Source organism: Trichogramma pretiosum, unplaced genomic scaffold (assembly GCF_000599845.2).
Source record: "Trichogramma pretiosum strain Unisexual culture from Peru unplaced genomic scaffold, Tpre_2.0 scaffold20, whole genome shotgun sequence".
NCBI lineage: Eukaryota > Metazoa > Arthropoda > Insecta > Hymenoptera > Trichogrammatidae > Trichogramma > Trichogramma pretiosum.
The window spans coordinates 929,140-947,094 of record NW_019641696.1 but is presented as its reverse complement, the minus strand read 5'-3'; the positions used below and the strand labels follow the sequence as shown (position 1 = coordinate 947,094).

The window sequence follows — 17,955 nt, the reverse complement described above, 5'->3', positions numbered from 1 at the left end:
AGGGAGCGTATAGTATAAATCCTATGTTTATATAGTCGCTCGTTGCGTATTTATGTTATGATATAATTTCAAAGGACATCCCAATAAATGACCAAAGACGCGAGAGCTCTGTCGAACGAAAATTTTTTCAGCAAACACTACGTATAACTACTATATTGATTTAATATTTTAAAAGCTTTTTGCGCAGCGCAAAAAAAGTTAGCTATTCAATTGAAGAAGTGTGATTCTCTTTTGGAATTTTTATATAAAAAATTCATTTCATAAAGAAAATGACTCTCTAAACAATGGAGAAAGAGAGAGAGAGAGAGATAAAAAAATCGTTGAATAGACGGTTCTCTTTATCTTGATTAAAAAATTTTTTATGAGCCCAACAAAAGCTTTGAGCGCAAAAAAAAATTGTTAAATGTCTCGTAGATGGGCTAGTAGCTTACAGTCAACTAATTCGCGCGCGTATTTCCGCGTGTACTGCAACGTGCGTAATTAATCGAATTTGAAAAATTAAAGGCCCTTTGATACGGAATTCTAGGGTATTATGCGTTTTAATTACTCGTATGCACACACACATACGTATACGAAACGGGGCTTTCTCTCTCTCTCTCTCTCGTATACGGTGTAAACAATACTCTGCGGCTGCGGGGCTTCCGTTTCCCGCCAAGCGCGCGCGGTAACCTTAGTTAAATTGTAACAAAGCTCGAATGCGAGAGAGAGAGAGAGAGAGAGAGATGGAGAGAAAGAGAAACAGAAGAGAAAAAGAGAAATAAGCTGATTGGACCGCAGAGAACTAACCCACGATACGGGCAAAATGAAAAAGATTGCGCACAGCACTGCCGCGACTGGGATGCCAATTGTTGAGCAAACTAAATTCTTTCGCAAGCTCTCGAGTACACTTAATTTTTTTTTTTTTTTTGCATCGTTGATCGAAACGTCTGCTCGTTATTCGCAAATTTATCCACTTACACACTCCTAATCCATACAAGAGGTACAAAGTTTTACAATACGTGGAGCGAAGGGAGGAACTTCACTCGGAGAAATCTAATTGCCCTTTGTTGCCCGAAGTCGCGAGTGCGATAAATTTGGATAATCTTACGCGTATCTATATATATATATTATTCAAAGTTGCCGCAAGCAGCTGCAGCAGCTAGTCCGCAATTATTTCCTCGTTCGTTCAATGTGGAAATCTACGCGTAACTTTCCTCATAATATGTATGTATACCGCTACTACGCGATGAATAATTTGACAGGTTTTCTGACGTGGACAAAAAAGAGAGAGAGTAAAACCCGAAGATGATGAGATTTCGCGTTGTACGCGTGTATAAATTTCCATTAAATTTGTGTATGTGGGTGTGTGTGCGTGCGCGTGTGGGAGCAGCAACGATGATGATCAAGAGGAGCTTGATACCACGTTTTTCCCGAAGATTAAGCCTTGGCTTTTTCTCCGCTGGCGCACGGAGAGCGAGAGCGAGAAAGAGAGAGAAAAGTTATTACCTCGGGTTTTCATTTTCATTCTATACATTTAGGCAAAATTATATGAATAAAACGCCGACCGATATCCCGACGAACAAAAATAATTATTTAAAATCCGCGCGTGTCAGGAGTCGATATTTTCAAAGACAAAATTGATAAGCTTACGCTTCGTACAATATATATCTGCATACCGCAGAAATGTTGCGATATATTCATTGATATATTCTAATTTCGTATGCAGCGGCGCATCGCGTTATACTTTTTTTCCTCCTGCTCCCCTTCACCCAATGAAAATGTTAATAATATATTTTGTGCGCTCGCGCGCCCGGTTCCGTTGTATAAATGACAGGCTTTCGTTGGTGGTGCCAGAGGATAAAATGACAAAAATGAAAGTAGGACGAACCATAGCTGCGGTAGCTTGTACGGTAGCTATATATGCTGCTGCGTTGTAGAATATGATTAAACGACGCGGACGGCGCGGGTGGCGGTGTGCACGAACTCGACTGACCCCGTTTTCTGTGGCAGTCGTGGCGGTCGGGGCAGATCGTTTTGGTCGGTAGGAAGGTAGGTAGTAATATTTGTGAGATAGATGATATAGAGCCATCGTAAATGACGAGTCGGTCGCGCGGACATCCGCGCGACAGGTTTATTATACGCGGCAGTCCAGCGTCCGCGCGCACAGGTACTTTACTGCTCTCGGCTGCGGAAGGAGAGAAACTAATTCGATATTTTTTCGCTACCGGCCCGAAAAATTCGACGATATAACTGTCTCAGGTTTTCCATTACTTTTTTTTTCCATGAAAAGCTATCAACGCCGACGAATTCGCAGGAAAATATTTTTGCGCGCGTATATATATCTGCATACACGACGTCTTGTATATATACGAGGTACTCAAATATCTCATTAAAAAGGATATAAAGTACATAAGACACGACACGAACGTGCACACAGAGGCACGGGCGAGCGCGCGCGGACACGAGCATAAAATCGATATCGTCGTCTAGGTATATATACGCGCGATCATCCTAAGAGTTTGCATCATCGTCGCAAGCTCACGACCAGCTCGAACCAATTAATAAAATTGACTTTGTCGCCGTCGAGAATTTTGCAATGAGAACAACACGTGTACCGTGTATAAAACTCGCGGCAAAAAAAAGATCAACGCTTATCAACATCTCGCGGCGTGGTTACCCAAGGCGACGAGGTCTATATACACAATCAGCAACATGACGTATCATATCCAATGCTGCTCTCTTTTTTTCCTCTTTTTTTTTGTTATTACTTGGAAAAAAAAGAGGAAAGAGTTGAATCGTCGACGAAAAAATGTCCGATAAGTGGTTTCGGCGCGGAGCCGATGTCGCGCTTGCAAGCTTTCTCGCTCTCTCTCCATGCGTGTATCCGATTGATTCGTGTTTCGATACATAAAAGCGAAGAGAAATTGATTACAAGCTTTATTTCTTTCGTAAATATTCATGCTCGTTCGCGCAAAAGTGATAACGCACACACGCTCCGTGCTCGCAGCTTCTCGTTGCCTGCGGTTGGCTGGCTTTATTGTATATGAAAACTAGTTTCATACCCGAGAAAATTCCACTAAATTCCGGAAAGAGAGACGGAAAAGGCTCGAGAATTTTGCTTCCTCATAGAGGAAGCTCTGTGATAGGCTCGAAAACTAGATTTTGAACCAGACGTCGTAGGACAATTTGGTTTACATACTTGGAAACTACATTGAATTACCAACAAATGTCTGTATGTATGTGTGTGTGTGTGTTTTATTTTTTTTTTGCGTCCTCATAGAGGAAGCTCTGTGATAGGCTCGTAAACGAGATTTTGAACCAGACCTCGTAGGACAATTTGGTTTACATACTTGGAAACTACATTGAATTACCAACAAATGTCTGTATGTATGTGTGTGTGTGTGTTTTTTTTTTTTTTTGCGTCCTCATAGAAGAAGCTCTGTGATAGGCTCGTAAACGAGATTTTGAACCAGACCTCGTAGGACAATTTGGTTTATATATTTGGAAACTACATTGAATTACCAACAAATGTCTGTATGAGTTTCTGTTTTCTCAGCCTTTTGGCTAACATAGAAGTGTATGGTCCTGATGGTTGTGATCTACTGGTACTTAGGACACTAGACAATGAATCAAAATTTAAAAATACGAATTTTTACGTTAATAACCGATGCCTTTTGTTCATATTATTTTTTATTAGGAAGCTCTTTGCCAATAAATTGGCAGCGGTTTTTTTATTTTCATTTGTGGGGGTAGTTTTCCGAATTCGTGTTTATGGATTGTAATCGTCGCAGCAGCAATCTGGTTATTCTAATCAATAAACACGAGCTCGAGTTATGTTCATGGATTGCGTAACGATGACGATATGCAAAGCCTTTAAACATTTAACAATATAATAACGCACATTTTTATAAATCTATTGTCCACAGAACTTGTTGATATGTAGTTCAGCTTAAGTCAGTCAGCGAGCGCCAATTTGTCACAATGGACGATCGTCAATTGCCATGATGCTGCACCGTAGCTCGTCGACCAGGCGTAAGAGGCCGTCACAGGGCAGCCTTGCGAATCTGCAGCATCAGCATTTACAGCAGCAACAACAGCAACAGTTACAAAACCAGTTACAGCAGCAACAGCAGCAGCAGCAGCAGTCACAACAAGTACCTCGGAGCGGGAGAAGAGCTTCGGTCGCATCGACCGAGCCTTCGTCCGAGCATCCGGCCATACTACTGCAGTTGAATTTGAGGCAGCGTTCGCCGCGCGGCAGCTGCGTGCCCAACATCGCCTTAGAGCCCGAGGACGAAACCCCAGAAGAGGTGAAGTACTTTTTATTACTTTCTATATTTTCGATATCGAGCTTGCGAGCTTTTGAAGATTTAAATCGAATGGAAATCACACACAACGCGTTTGCTTTGAAGCTCGGGCACGAAATTCGGCTCGAAATTATGGCTGCATTAATGTACACGAACGCGCGTTACAATTATGAATGTTTGATCGGTGCACGCTAAAAGCCAGGCAAGCGTCAAGCTTATACGTACGAACAAAATCGATGCACATGCTGCACCAGGGCGCGAAACTAAACTAACTTGTTTCGAAGCTGGCAATTCTGAGAGAATAGATTTAGCAGGTAGGCAGGGTGCATCGCTTGAGCGCGGGGACGTGGATGGTGATTCACGTGCGTCGTCACGCCGCGATTAATACACAGCCTACTCGTTCGGCGAATTGTAATAAAGAGCACGTGTAGCTTTCAAATTCATGACAAAACTTTGGGAAACGTAATTTTTTTATTTCGCAAAATTTACCAATAACATCGACGATATAAATCCGTTCAAAGTAGAAAACAATTTTATCGCTCCGAATAAAGCCTCGAATGCAACCGGAGGTGTGTTCGATGTTACACACAGCCTTCGTAATATACAATGCACGAAGCGAACATATACACGTATATGGTATATACGTATGTAATAACTCGTAAAAATGTCAACGAAGAAACGCGCGAAAGTCTCGCTGGACTTTATAAACTTTTTAACTTTTACGCTCGGCGCTGCATTCATATTCAGTTTTCGCAGGCAACGATGGAAAACGTATACACGTATATAAGACGCGCACGCCTGCCTGAAAAGTCGTCGAATATTTTATATAAGCGCAGAAGCAGCGGTGCCGCGCGACATCCGACGACGACGTCGACGACGCGCTACAATATCAATGCCTCGAGACTCTACTGCTGCGGTGCGATGAAACTGTCGTTCATGCCCGAAAGCTTTGACGTGATTTAAATTTCAAATAGCTCGTTACTTGCAAGGTTTTTTTCGCTCGCTCTCTCGCTCTTTTCTCTTTTGCTCTTCCCACCGAGTCGTTGTGTCGGTATAGACGTATATGTCTTCGAGCTTTTAGCCTGTTTATAAGAAAATATGTAGTCGCGCTGTGGATGGTCTTGCGCGCGAACCCATCGGGGAACAATGAAGCCACCGACGCGCGCGGCACACCGTAAACACGACGAAACAGAATGATTGTTTAAAACGAATTGTCGGGTACGCGGGCGATTGTACCATCGAGGTGCGGAAACGGTTAGCCATATACATGGCCAGACTCTGATATTTATTTGCCAAAGTAATGCGAAACCAGTAGTGGAATCCACACTTATTTACATTAAAATTGCATAATACTGTAGGAGAGAGAGAGAGAGAAAGAGAAAGAGAAAGAGAGAGTGAGTGAGACCAGAGAGATTTCTATCTAAGACCGGTGCGCTGCTCGAGACAAGTCGAAAGTTATTTTGCTTCTCGATAAATTTCCCCGGAGAGGGACACAGCAGGAGGAGTACAGCAGACTCGAGGCGCGCTAGCGAGCATATAGTGCGAAAGGCTATACCAGACGTGTGCGCGCGCGGCCACTTGTAGCGATAGTATAGCTGGTATATATAGCTGCACATGCCCGAGACTCCACTTCGCTCTGCATAATATAGAAATCGACTGTTACGCGAGCGCAGAGTGCAGCAGCAGCCGCTGCAGTGCATACACTGCGCGAAATGCCAATGGGCTTACATGCAGCCCCGGCATACTTTGGGCTTTATTATTAGCCGCTGGGCTCGTTTACATTTATGAAGTGATTTTGCGGGCGAAATTTTCAATTATTCAGACTGCTGCTACTTTCATCAAAATGTACGTCATTAATAATTCTGAAAATCCTCCCCCGCCTATCCCTCTCTGTGCCCGTTTTTTTTTTTTTTTTTTTTTGACCCTCTTCAGCAGATGTTCAATCGGCGACTGCTGCCAGATCCGGAGCAATGCGGCGGGCAGCGCATGAGCCTGGCGCCGGGCGACGGTGTGAATCGCAGCCCCCGCGGCTCGCTCGTGCCCGACGACTACGTCATGATCAGCCGCTCGCCGCGTGGCTCCCTGATACCGGGCGCCAGCTCGCAGAACAGCCTCGCGCCGACCGACAACTCGAGGAGCCCGCGACACTCGCTGGTGCCGGACTCGGCGCTGAGCCCGAGAAACAGCCTGGTGCCGTTGCTGGACGGCGCCTACGGTCACAATCGATCGCCCCGGGGTAGTTTGGTGCCGGCGGGCTCGAGGACTTCCCTCATGCCAACCGATCAGAACGGACAGTTGAGCCGAGGCGGTATGAGCATCGGCTCGAGACACTCGCTCGTGCCGGATCAGTCGCGCAGTCCACGCGGCAGCGTGGCCAACATCGATCTGCTGGACAGGAGCGCGAGGGGATCCATCTCGTGTCAGGACTCGATGTCGAGATCGCCCAGAGGCAGCATAGCACCCATCGACATGAAGGTGAGTGACTATAATTAAATCGCGTATTTATGGAATCACATCGATAAATGTCTTCAGGATCGAAGCCCACGCGGTTCCATAGCCTCGGAGTGTCTCAATCAGAGTCCACGAGGCTCCATCGCGCCGGAAATGATCAATCGATCGCCCCGCGGCTCCATAGCACCGGACCTGCTGAATCGCTCGCCCCGTGGCTCCATCTGCCCGGAGATGTCGATGGCCGGTCAGCAGCGCTCGCCCAGGGGCTCCATCGGACCGCACGACTCGGGGATGCCGGCCAATCGGTCGCCGCGCGGCAGCATCGGCATGATGAGCGGCGAGCACAGAGGCTCTTTGACGGCCGAGGACGAGCTGCTCTGCAACAGGAGCCCCCGAGGGAGCATAGGGCCCGACACCGATCGAAGCCCCAGGGGCAGCCTCGGCGGCTCGCAAGACAGGCGGCTGCCGAGGATGAGCTACTCGGTGCAGGACAACAGACGCTCTTCCGCCGACCACGGTGGGTGTGGGATTATAATTATTATTCGCGTTTAATAATTACACGGGGCAAGAAGGAAATGAAAATCTTTCGTGCATATTTGATTCTTGCATTAAGCTCCGTGTACACCTACGGCGTGTTCATTTTGAGATGGGTCGTATTTTACATCATACTACTACATTTTCATTTCGCATCAATTAAAATAATTGCTTTCGTATCTATTTTACAATAGTCAGAAAATGTGTTTTATTTTTCGCGTTGTTTCATCTTCGAGTCAAAAATAATCATCTATCTAAATTATCTATCTCCAAGATATTCTATTAAAAATCTCTATTTAAAATATTTATCCATCTATTTAAAAATGAACGAATAAGTATTCTTTTTAACATTAGCTACACAATAAATTCAATCACAATTAATGCCAAGCTTCACCACTAGATGGCAAGTACCTTTGTCTTTAAATCTGCAAGTGGCAAAATGAAAATAATTGTATAAGCAAAATTCGCTACCCGAATATTTTTAAGCGAATTTTGATTATTTGATTATTTTTTGTTATTGAAGGCTTTGAAGACTCGAATAAAATCTTTAACTCTTTGATATGAAACACTTTTGAATGAACACTATGAACGACCGTTCTTGTAAGCTAAAGTTATTCTTTACGGTCCGCGTTATAGTTATACTCAGTATACCGACCTCTATAGAGGTCGAAGTAAAAATGATTCCAAAAAAATTTTTCGCAACTTCTACAAGTTGTTAAAAGCTTGCAAAACGAAGGCAGGGATTTGCTTAAATCCTAAATAACAAGCTCTTATCGAATCAAACGAAAATAAGCTCGCAGTAAAAAAACCGATCTTTACTTAGATATTTCTCTTCCTCGCATTACTACGTTCATACTTGTAGTTTATTTCATCATAAAAAATTTTTATTTGAAAAATCGAGACGATTCTTAAAATTCCAAATGACGTTGGTCAGGAGGAAACATTTTCATCATAATTATACATTTACACCTGCCTGATTCGTTGACTTCAGGCACGCCGTCGAGAAATCGAAGCGGCTCGCCGTATCATCAGCGCGGCGATACTTCCGGAAGCGTCCGATCGACCGGAAGCGGCCACGCGGTGCTGGGAAATCACAGCGGCGGCGTCGGTTACGGCGCTACCACGACCACCTCCGCGACGACGCAGCAGCAACAGCAGCAGCAGCAGCAGGTGCCCACGGCCAACTACGGCGCTTGGGCCGACTCGAGGCGAGCCAGTAGTTCCGTATCGCAGGTACGATCATCAATATCTCGATTATTGTATCGATGACATAATTATAAACGTGCTTTTAACGACAGTTATATGGGCGCGGGGGTAATTTGGCTTCATTTTTTTTTAACTATCCAAAAGAAGAAGAAAAAAAAATGAAGTTTCCTCGCCGCGCTGCATTCCTCTAAATTCAAAGCCGGCCGCGAAGTTCGATTAACGCGTGTCCGAAACAACGCCGCGCGAACGTAGACACACGTAAAGATCCCGATTAATTTTTACGAGAAAATTAGCCGTCTCTGGCATGCTCTCGGCAGCTCCAGCTACGTAGCTCTCGACAAAGTATATAAGAGCTTTGGCCCGAGAGCGAGCGACCGCAGATGTAATTTACTTTGGGCTTTTGACGATCTCTCGTCTGCTACCCTCGAGCCATTTCGAGCCCCGTATGTAGCGCGCAGCGCCGCTTCTCTCTTCATTTTCCCAAGATTTGATTTATCGCTCGGCTGCAGCAGCATAGTTCCGTACGGCCACGCGCGCTATACATACATACCTACGTACCTGCACACAGTAGAGAGGCTTATGAAGCTCCTATATCTGGGCTGCCTGTATGCTGCAGTTAGCAGCGCGGCGGCAGCAACGGCGGCTGCAGTCGAGACCACTGAATACCAAACTTGTCTCAATTGCGAATCGCGCGCGCGCGCGCGGCAATTGTGTCGAGTAGTACGTACGTACGTTCGGCACACGCGTACATATATATAGAACCGCACTGACATACTTTCGCGCCGCTATGTGTACGCACGCGATACATACATATATATCGCCAGAACCACCCGTACCCACGAGAATATCTTAACAATATAATCATCATCGTCGTCGTCGTCGTCATCGTGATGGTGTAAATTACAGTTTTCGGGCGACGAGTCGCGACGTCTCTGCGGCAACAACAACTACGGCAGCAGCTCGGGCAACGTTAATTACGTGGAGAAGGGCCTGCAGTGCGGCAGCAGCGGCATCGTCGGCGGCATAATCAGCGGCGTCGGCCAGCAATCGGCCAGCAAGAGCCAGCAGCAGCAGCAAGCGAAGAACGAGCCGACGAGCGTGGCGGCTTACGGCTCGCTCGTCTTCCAGCTGAAAGTCGCGCATCTCGAGGCCGAGGGCACCTGCGACTTTGTCTATCGAGCTTTGCGAGTGGTCAGCAAGACGATGCTGGTCACCTGCTGCCTCGTTCTACTCACCGCCATGCCCATTGTCATGCTTATACTCGGTAAGTTTCTGTTTCTCTCTCTATCTCTCGTGCTCTTAATACCTTGCCGTTTGTGCGCGACTACAGAGTCGAGCTTGCACAAATATCTAGCGTGGCGAAGGCCAGTAGGTAGTAGTACTATGCAGCAGCGGTACAAGTTCCTTTGATGCAATTTTCATGCGCGCTCCAAGTCTATATCTCTGCTGTTACTGCTGCTGCTGCTGCTGCAGTCCAAACATAGCATATGTGTGTGTGTGCTGTGCTTCTTGCGCGAGCCGTATTAATATTTGCTCTTTACTCGAAGGAGTAGTAGTCGTAGTTGTGAGGAAGGACGCGTCCTGCGCGTACTTTACGCGTTACATTTACATTATTGAAGCCTTCGCGGAGCGGATTATAAAGCCCTCATCGAGTTGTTAGTAGCTGCATATGCAGCAGCAATTGTTGAAGTGTATACTCGTTGTGCTTCGCGTTCATTATTCATCATATATACGATGCGCAGCTGTGCGTAGAGCTTGCAGCCGGCCGTGTAGAGCGATGTGCATTAATAATGCACAAATACCGAATAAATATGGAATAGCTATATGCATTTGTTATAATGCACGTGTGTGCGTTTTTACTTCGGCGGAGAGCTCCATATTCGAGCGATTTCGATCCTCGTTCTCTCTTGAGGGAGAGATTCGAGGAAACGAAGCTTTCGACGACTTATATATACAAACTATATAGTAGTAGTATACACTGCTGCTGTATATAAATGCATAATGCACGCGAGACGCGAATGAAATTATTAATTGTTGACCTATAATCTCGACGCTGCCGCAGCAGCAGCTCGTGTAATTTTCACAGTTGCATGTACATAACGCTCGACTACTCCCTACTTTTCCCTCATTTATTACGATCGCATGCTCGGCGGTTCTTTGATAAACACTCACGTTACGTATTATATATGTAGAAGAAAAAGCATCGAACTCGCGCGCGCCGAGAAATTCTCAAGTTGGTCGGTCGGTCGGTCGGTCGGTTGGGGTAGTAGCGGAGCTCTTACTACTTCTGCTCCTTAGCTGCGATTAGTATTAATTTATTCCAAGTCGAGAGATAAGGGTTTCACTCCTACTACTACTCCTGAAGCACAGGCGAGACGACGTCTCTCGTGGAAAATTACTTCGATATATAATCGCTTGCCTATATCTTGTGCACATGCAGCAGTGGTGGTGTGCCCCCCGCAGATATTATTACTTTATATGCATATAGATATAATATTACGTGTGAGTAATGTAATTGTAATATCGAAATCGGACACTTATATGGCAGAAGAGCGTCGATTTGCCGCAAAATTTATCCTCACGAGCAGCGATGAATATAAATTGTGGGGTAGGCTTTTTTTCGAGCGGAGATAATCGAAAGGATGATTGAATTCGTTATCGTGTATGTAATGATATCTATTAGGCGCACGCGATTAACGATCGTGCATGTGTTTTTTTTTGGATTATTTTTTTTGTACCAATCCAGTAAATATCAATGAAATTTGAAGAAAAATTTACTATGTCTATTAAAAGTATGACTACTCGCTGCTAATGTAGAAAAAATGCGAATAAATTATATGGATTGAATTGTTTTGTCTTTCTTATAGCAATAGAAATGAATTTTACCGCTTGGAGGTTTGGCTATGCGATATCTAGAGTCAACGAGCAAACTACAAAGAGATTGCGAAGCATACGGCTTGCTTCGAGTTGCAATGTTTACTTTCATTCGCGCGCTAACCTCGCTCGTAATACCTTGCAAAAAATGACAAACTCATGGCCACTCTAAATTTTTTTGGTTTTTATATCCCGTACTGCAAAAGCAACTATTATAAATGTAAGAATATTTGTTACGATTTCGACACTGTTCTTTACAATGAAAAGATGTCGCGTTTTTTTTTACATTCAACATCGTAATTTAATATCGCACAGTGACTTTTTCATTTTCATTACTCAAGTTTCTCCGTGTGTTTTGTGTCCGTCGTCGAATATGTGCAGGTGCGCAATTCATCAGGGACTGTCCGCGCGAGCCAAACATCCCGGTTTACATGATCGTCGGCGGTACCCTCGGCGCCATACGCATGTTCTGGACGCTCTACTCGCAGATCAGGTCGAGGCGGCCCAAGGTGCTATCAATGCCCGGCTCCAGGACGAAATTCTCGCCCAAGATGCTGGCCTCCATTATGTTGACGACTTTTTTATTCGGATGGTTTTTACTCGGTAAGTCTCTTGTATAGAACACTTCACAAATATTAATAAAACAATCGAATTACGTATTGAGAGAGATTGTTTGGAACGATTGAATTGAAACTTTGATACCAAAATTGATTGATTGTGCGGGAAATTCACGAATACTGAAGAATTACTTAGGATGGATTACTTCAAAGTGATTATTAAAAAAGGCTAACTTTTCGAAACCTCAACAAAAGTCGCTAATAAGTATTTTTACTGATTCCTGAAAAAAATGCTCGACATTTTGTGGCTTATTTTTGAATAAAAATGAAATAAATCATGAAACGACAAATTTTTGCTTTGACTTACAGAATTCTTTTTTCTTTACCACTTGTAGATTTACCAATGAAGGTATTCGCCACCTAGTGGCGAGGGCGAAAAATGATATCCTCGTACTTGTAGTGATTCAATTATTAAAATACTAAAAACTAAATATTATTAATGCATCTAAAGCGCAAAAGCTTGCTATTAATAAAATTATTTTTACTTTGCCACTTGCAGATTTACAAAAAAAAAGTACTCGCCATCGAGTGGTGAAGACTTAAAGTAGTATTACCGTGATTAAAGTGACTGAAAACTGGTCTGAATTTTGTGAAAAAAAAAATTAAAAATGTCATTTTGCGGTAATTTAAAATACCCTTAGTGTATCTAACATAATTACAATAAAATAATTATTGAAAATAAGCCAAATCGATGATAATATATGAAAAGTTTTAATCGTTCATTTTTTGATCATCGGGCCATTACGAATGTCGAGCATTTTGTACCAGGGTCAGGAACTATCGATTCGGTACAGAAAAATAAGAGCATTTCTAAAAATCACACGTACGTAAAAAAGGTATCGCATTCGCGTTATAAAGGGCGCGCGCACTCATGCACACATACGATATGTAAATTGCCTACGAATTTGATTTTGATGAATCGTTCAGAAATAACACACACACACACACAAAACTTTCACGGTCTGTCTCGCACGACTCGCGCGAGATAGATATGTATACATATTGCGGTAAATCGATACTTGGCGCAAGAATCTTTTCTTTTTTTCCTCCCTCTTTTTTTTTCATCTTCCATCGCCCGCAGCACGTAAGTCCTCAAACTTCCTCCGCGCAGAAATACTTCTCTTATCTCTCGCGAAGGCGGCTCATTCCATTCCTCTCCCTCTCGATATTTACTTCCGACTGGTTGCGTTCAATGAATATTTCCACGCGCGCGCGCGAGAGTTGCCGCGATCGTGCGGATGCACGAGCGGTTAAATTCAGTTACATATTTTCCTTTTTCGTACGGCTTGACAAAAATATATCACATGTAAATATAGTTCGACCGCAGGTTTGAAGGAAACACCGGAGAGAGAGAGAGAGAGAGAGAGAGAGAGAGAGAGAGAGAGAGCTTCCCGCATTGTACTTTCAGCTTCAATAACCGCGTTAATTTACGTAAGATCTTTTCTGCTGGTGCAGCAGCGGCACACGTGTGCTCTGCGCGGCTTGTATAAAGATTTCTATCTTTTTTGATATATAGTACATTGTACAGCACGAGCGTGGATGCTTCGTCGGTGTTACATAGGTGGTATAGAGTACATAAATTACAAACACATCATTCGAAGCGTACCGCTGCTATACACACGTATCGCACGCGAACTTTTAGCCGCTTCCACACACGCTTTGACCCTGAAAATGGTATTTAACGGCCTGTCTCGTGCTCGCGAGCTACTCTATATACATACCTATGTAGGTGCTGTGCTCTGCCGACGCCCGTCAATGATATAATCGCGATGAATTTGATACGTCTACTCTCGCGTTCGCGCACGCGTGCATGGATATATATGTTCGTTTATATGCTAGTACGTTCCTGTATGTAGGATAGGGAGCATCGGCGTTGATCCCCGAACTATTAATTATGTCCACGCGTACAGTTGTTATCATTTGGCTCTGAGTGCAAATTTATAGAGCCGTTTGCGGGCGTCGGCGTCGTCGTCGTCGTCGTGGAATGCAACGATACAACAACGGTTAGAGATAGTTACAGCTATTTGTTTTTCAATTTCGAGCAACAAAAAAACTATTACAGTCATGCGAAATGAAACAAATTTGAAGTAGAAATTATACCGCTGCGCTGAACGAGGACATTCTGCGCGGTTGCCTAACTACGAGGCGCGACGCTTTGTGGTCGTCTGACTAAAACTGTTCGTTACTACTTTCGCGCGCGCGCGCAAAAATATCGTTACGGATTCCGCACTCGAGAATGCATCGCTATACGTAATATGTAAATTGTCCGTGGAGATTTCAAAGTGTATCTTCTTAATAGCTCGTCTCGCATCTCGTCGCAGGCGGAGTTGGCGTTGTCATTTCGGTTGCTCGGAATTAATTTAATTAGCGATGATTCAATTATCGTGAGAGACACAGAAACGGCCGCGATCGTGAAACGCGAGAGGAGATAGCATACAATCAACGTTCTATATACCCGAGGCAGATAGATATGATGCTTCTTTGTAATCATTATTATTATTGTTTCGATTGTTTGTCTTGAATTTTGCAATTAACATCCGGCGCGGTGCTGCTGCTGCTGCTGCTGCTGCAACGCCGCGCCGAGGATTGATCGATTCTCCGGGCGAAATGGGCACACGAGAGATTTTCGAGTGTTTTTCTTTGCGCTTTTCTCTCTCTCTCTCCCTCTCCCTCGCACTTCCGTTCAACTGTGCGCGAGCGTGTATGTGTGTGTGTGTGTGTATAGCTGAAAAGTAAATTAACCCAAGTTTTTCAATTAAATAACTTGTTTCTAGTGGGGGCTCGTCGCGCCGTTGGCCTCCCGTCTCTCCCGACCTCGCGTCGCGCTTCCTACAACGAAACTTCATAATTTGTAAATACAAAGTGTATGTGTGTGTATTATGTAATTATAAGTTTTATCTCGAACTCGAGCTGTACGCGTGTATGTGTACATCTGCCTCTTTTTTTCTTCTTTCAGACTAAAACTTTATCCGACATTATTACATTTATTGCATAAGTTCCGGGATTATATTGTATATATTTTGTAATGTACGTGTCTGTTTTCTCGTGTCCTTGTGCGTCTGCCCACACGTACAGGTAACTACTGGATCCTGAGCATAAGGTGGCCGGACTACTCGCCGACGCTGTTCGAGCCCAATCGCTGGTGCCACCGGACCCTCTACGCTTTCTCCCTCGTCCATCTGTTCGTTATCTACGTGGTTATATTCGTCAGTGTCGTCACGAGTTTGTTGCTGTTCTTCTGCAGGATTTTAGCCTGTCCCCTGCCCGACAGGTGAGTCGAGCTTGCGACGCCTGCGCTGCAACGTGAAATAAATTTTTTACTCTGGCCCATTTCACTTGGGTGCATAATTATTATTTTCTTGTTTTTTTTTTCTTGTTATCGTCGATCTTACACGCGAAGAAATTGATAAATCACCGCTGAACTAGTGACCCAAAAGTATTTCTTGCTTTTTTATTTTAAAGTAAAACGAAAAAAATTACGTGACATTTTTCAGATTCAAATAACCAAGACACTCGATACGCCAGCAGCGATCGGAAGGGCATCGCGACTCGGTTAAGGCAACGACGAGCGGCAGCCTGAGACGACAAGATAAGCTTCTGCAGCAGCAGCAGCAGCTGCAACCGCCGCAAGTACTCGAGAAGATCGCGGAGAACGACGAGGACGTCAGTCCGAACGGCCAGGCCGAAACGTCCAACGCTTCAACGGCGATCGCGACGTCCGAGCTACAACGACAAAATATGGCGCCCAAAACGCCCGGAGCAGTGGTGGTCAGCAGCAGCAGCGGCGGCGGTGGCGGCAACGTACTCGACAGCAAGTACTCGTGCAAAGTACAGTTCCGAGCTCCCGACATAATCGAACTTTAGCGTGGATTAAGGTGAGAGTGAGAGGGTCGAGAGCGAGAGAGAGACACGCGAGAGCCTGACCGACGCGCGAAAGCTAAGTGATATATACATATATGTATATAACTATACATGTACTTTAAGTTAAAATTTTTTTTTATTTCGTTACCAAATCCCGTATATAAAGCCAAGGATGATATTCCTTCGGCGCCATTGTTGTCTGTGTGTGGCGTTGTGTACGTATTATAAATTTGTGTATATGTGTATATAAGTAAAAATAATATATACGATTGTTAACGAAGGATAAAGGGTTATAATGAGCACGTGTAATAATTCGCACTTTTCATAAAAAGACATCGAATCAATTTCAATAATATGCAGGGCTAGAGCTGTACTACGGAGCTGCGTGCATTACTTATATTTGCACACGACGTTTAACGAAAAAAAAAAAAATAAAGCAGAAAGAGAGAATAAAGTAAACTACGAAGAATAGAAAAAAAACTACAGCTATAAAGGAGGCTGGGAGCGAATGGAAAACGCGACTCAAGTGCTAAAGGCAAGGAAAGGGTACCAAAAGAAAAAAGAAAGAGAGAAAAAAAAATCGACATTTTTCTTTCATCGCGCCTCGTACACCGACACACAACTCTCTTTCTCTCCCGTTTCTTTTCGAATTCGCTCCTTATATATACCCGTGTGTGTGTGTGTGTGTGTGTATACTACTGCTATAAATGTGTTATGTGCTGGTACTTGTGGAGCTTTTTTTAATACACATCGAGCTCTTTCTTTCCCTCAATAGTGGGTGCAGTATCTACACACTCACATACACGCACATACACACAGAGCTATATTACGACTGGTACAGTGTAAATTGTAAAGTCATGGGCGTCGGTGTTGAAAGCAGCAGCAGCAGCCAAAGACACGCGAGAAAAACCCTTATACGAACTTATGCCGCTGCGCCGAAAGTCGATATAATTCAATACGTGTGTACCAAGCACGCAGTGGCTGTTATACACGGCGTCTGTGTTTGCGTGTGTGTATAATGTTTTCATACATATACAAGAGACATGTACAGACGGAGAGGGAGCAGAGCAGAGCAGCGCGTCTTTTTTCATCCGTCTTATCGCTCCTTCTGACGCTGCTGCTTTTTTCCAAGGTAATAAACTAGGTTAAGTGCTGTATATTTTCATACTTTTCACTCCTTTCCCTTTTCTCGCTCTCTCGCTCTCTCTCTCTCTCGCTCCTTAAGGGGCGTTAAAAAAAAATAGAAAGAAAGCGAAAAGGAGGAAAAAAATTTCGATTCAAATGAACGAAAATACACATAAGCTCGCGCGCGACTCATAAGAAATTCCGACAAAAGAAAGAGAAAAAAATTAAACTTTTTGAATAGCGCAGGTACATACGTACGCGCGCACCCATAACCCTTTTTTTTCACGCGCTCGGCGCGAGTAAAGAAACATAGAGTCGGAGTCTATCCGTCTACGTACACGGGATTGCATATCGATCGAACACCTCTGAGAAAGGCTTGCGAACGTGTACACACGTACGCGTGTGTGTTTTTCTACGTGTCGGTGTGTGCTTGCACGCGTTGTTGTTGTTAGAGCCGAGAGGGCGAAGTCGGAAAACGTTTATACACACTTGCAGTCGTGCCAAACACCACCACCACCCAACCCTGTGTTATGTACGTGACGTATATGTTGTTATAAAAGGAAAGTTTCGGCGGCGGATCGAAAATACATATACAAACGTGCAATCGCACGAACAGCAGGAGCAAAGAGAAAGAAAGAAAAAACTTACGTTACAGACCCTTTATCTTAAATACATCTCACTTTTTCATACCTCTGATATATATTTTTCCACGCGATAACAGCTCGCGCGCGTTGGATTTTCGATCGCATCAAACTGAAAAATCCACCCCGACACACACGGGTATAAATGGGTGTGTTTGCCATCGATGAAAACATCTATTTTTCTCTCTTACAGGTCGATGTAAGCTCTCTCGTGGAATTGTACATACACGTTATTTGTGCACTTTACACTCTGTTCTTTCGCGCGCCCACTTCTTCGAAGATCGATTTCGCTTCGCTGGAGTCTATAGCAAAGCAGCGCAGCGGCGATATGGTACACTTTTCACCCCGGCTCGCTCGCTC

The 17,955-nt window shown here is 44.2% G+C and overlaps 1 protein-coding gene across 1 annotated transcript in view; it reads left to right on the top strand.

Moving 5' to 3' along the window:
- The window catches only part of LOC106656486 (transcriptional activator MN1-like), a 34,064-nt gene extending 17,001 nt beyond the window's left edge, over positions 1–17,063 (top strand). Inside the window, exons 2-9 of the mRNA XM_023462076.1 lie at positions 3,906–4,289; positions 6,219–6,761; positions 6,819–7,254; positions 8,263–8,504; positions 9,384–9,741; positions 11,733–11,954; positions 15,044–15,239; positions 15,463–17,063. Coding sequence (XP_023317844.1) covers positions 3,981–4,289; positions 6,219–6,761; positions 6,819–7,254; positions 8,263–8,504; positions 9,384–9,741; positions 11,733–11,954; positions 15,044–15,239; positions 15,463–15,472 — 2,316 coding nt within the window. The 5' untranslated portion in view covers positions 3,906–3,980 and the 3' untranslated portion in view covers positions 15,473–17,063. The remainder of the gene's footprint in view (positions 1–3,905; positions 4,290–6,218; positions 6,762–6,818; positions 7,255–8,262; positions 8,505–9,383; positions 9,742–11,732; positions 11,955–15,043; positions 15,240–15,462) is intronic.
- Positions 17,064–17,955: the final 892 nt, after the last annotated feature.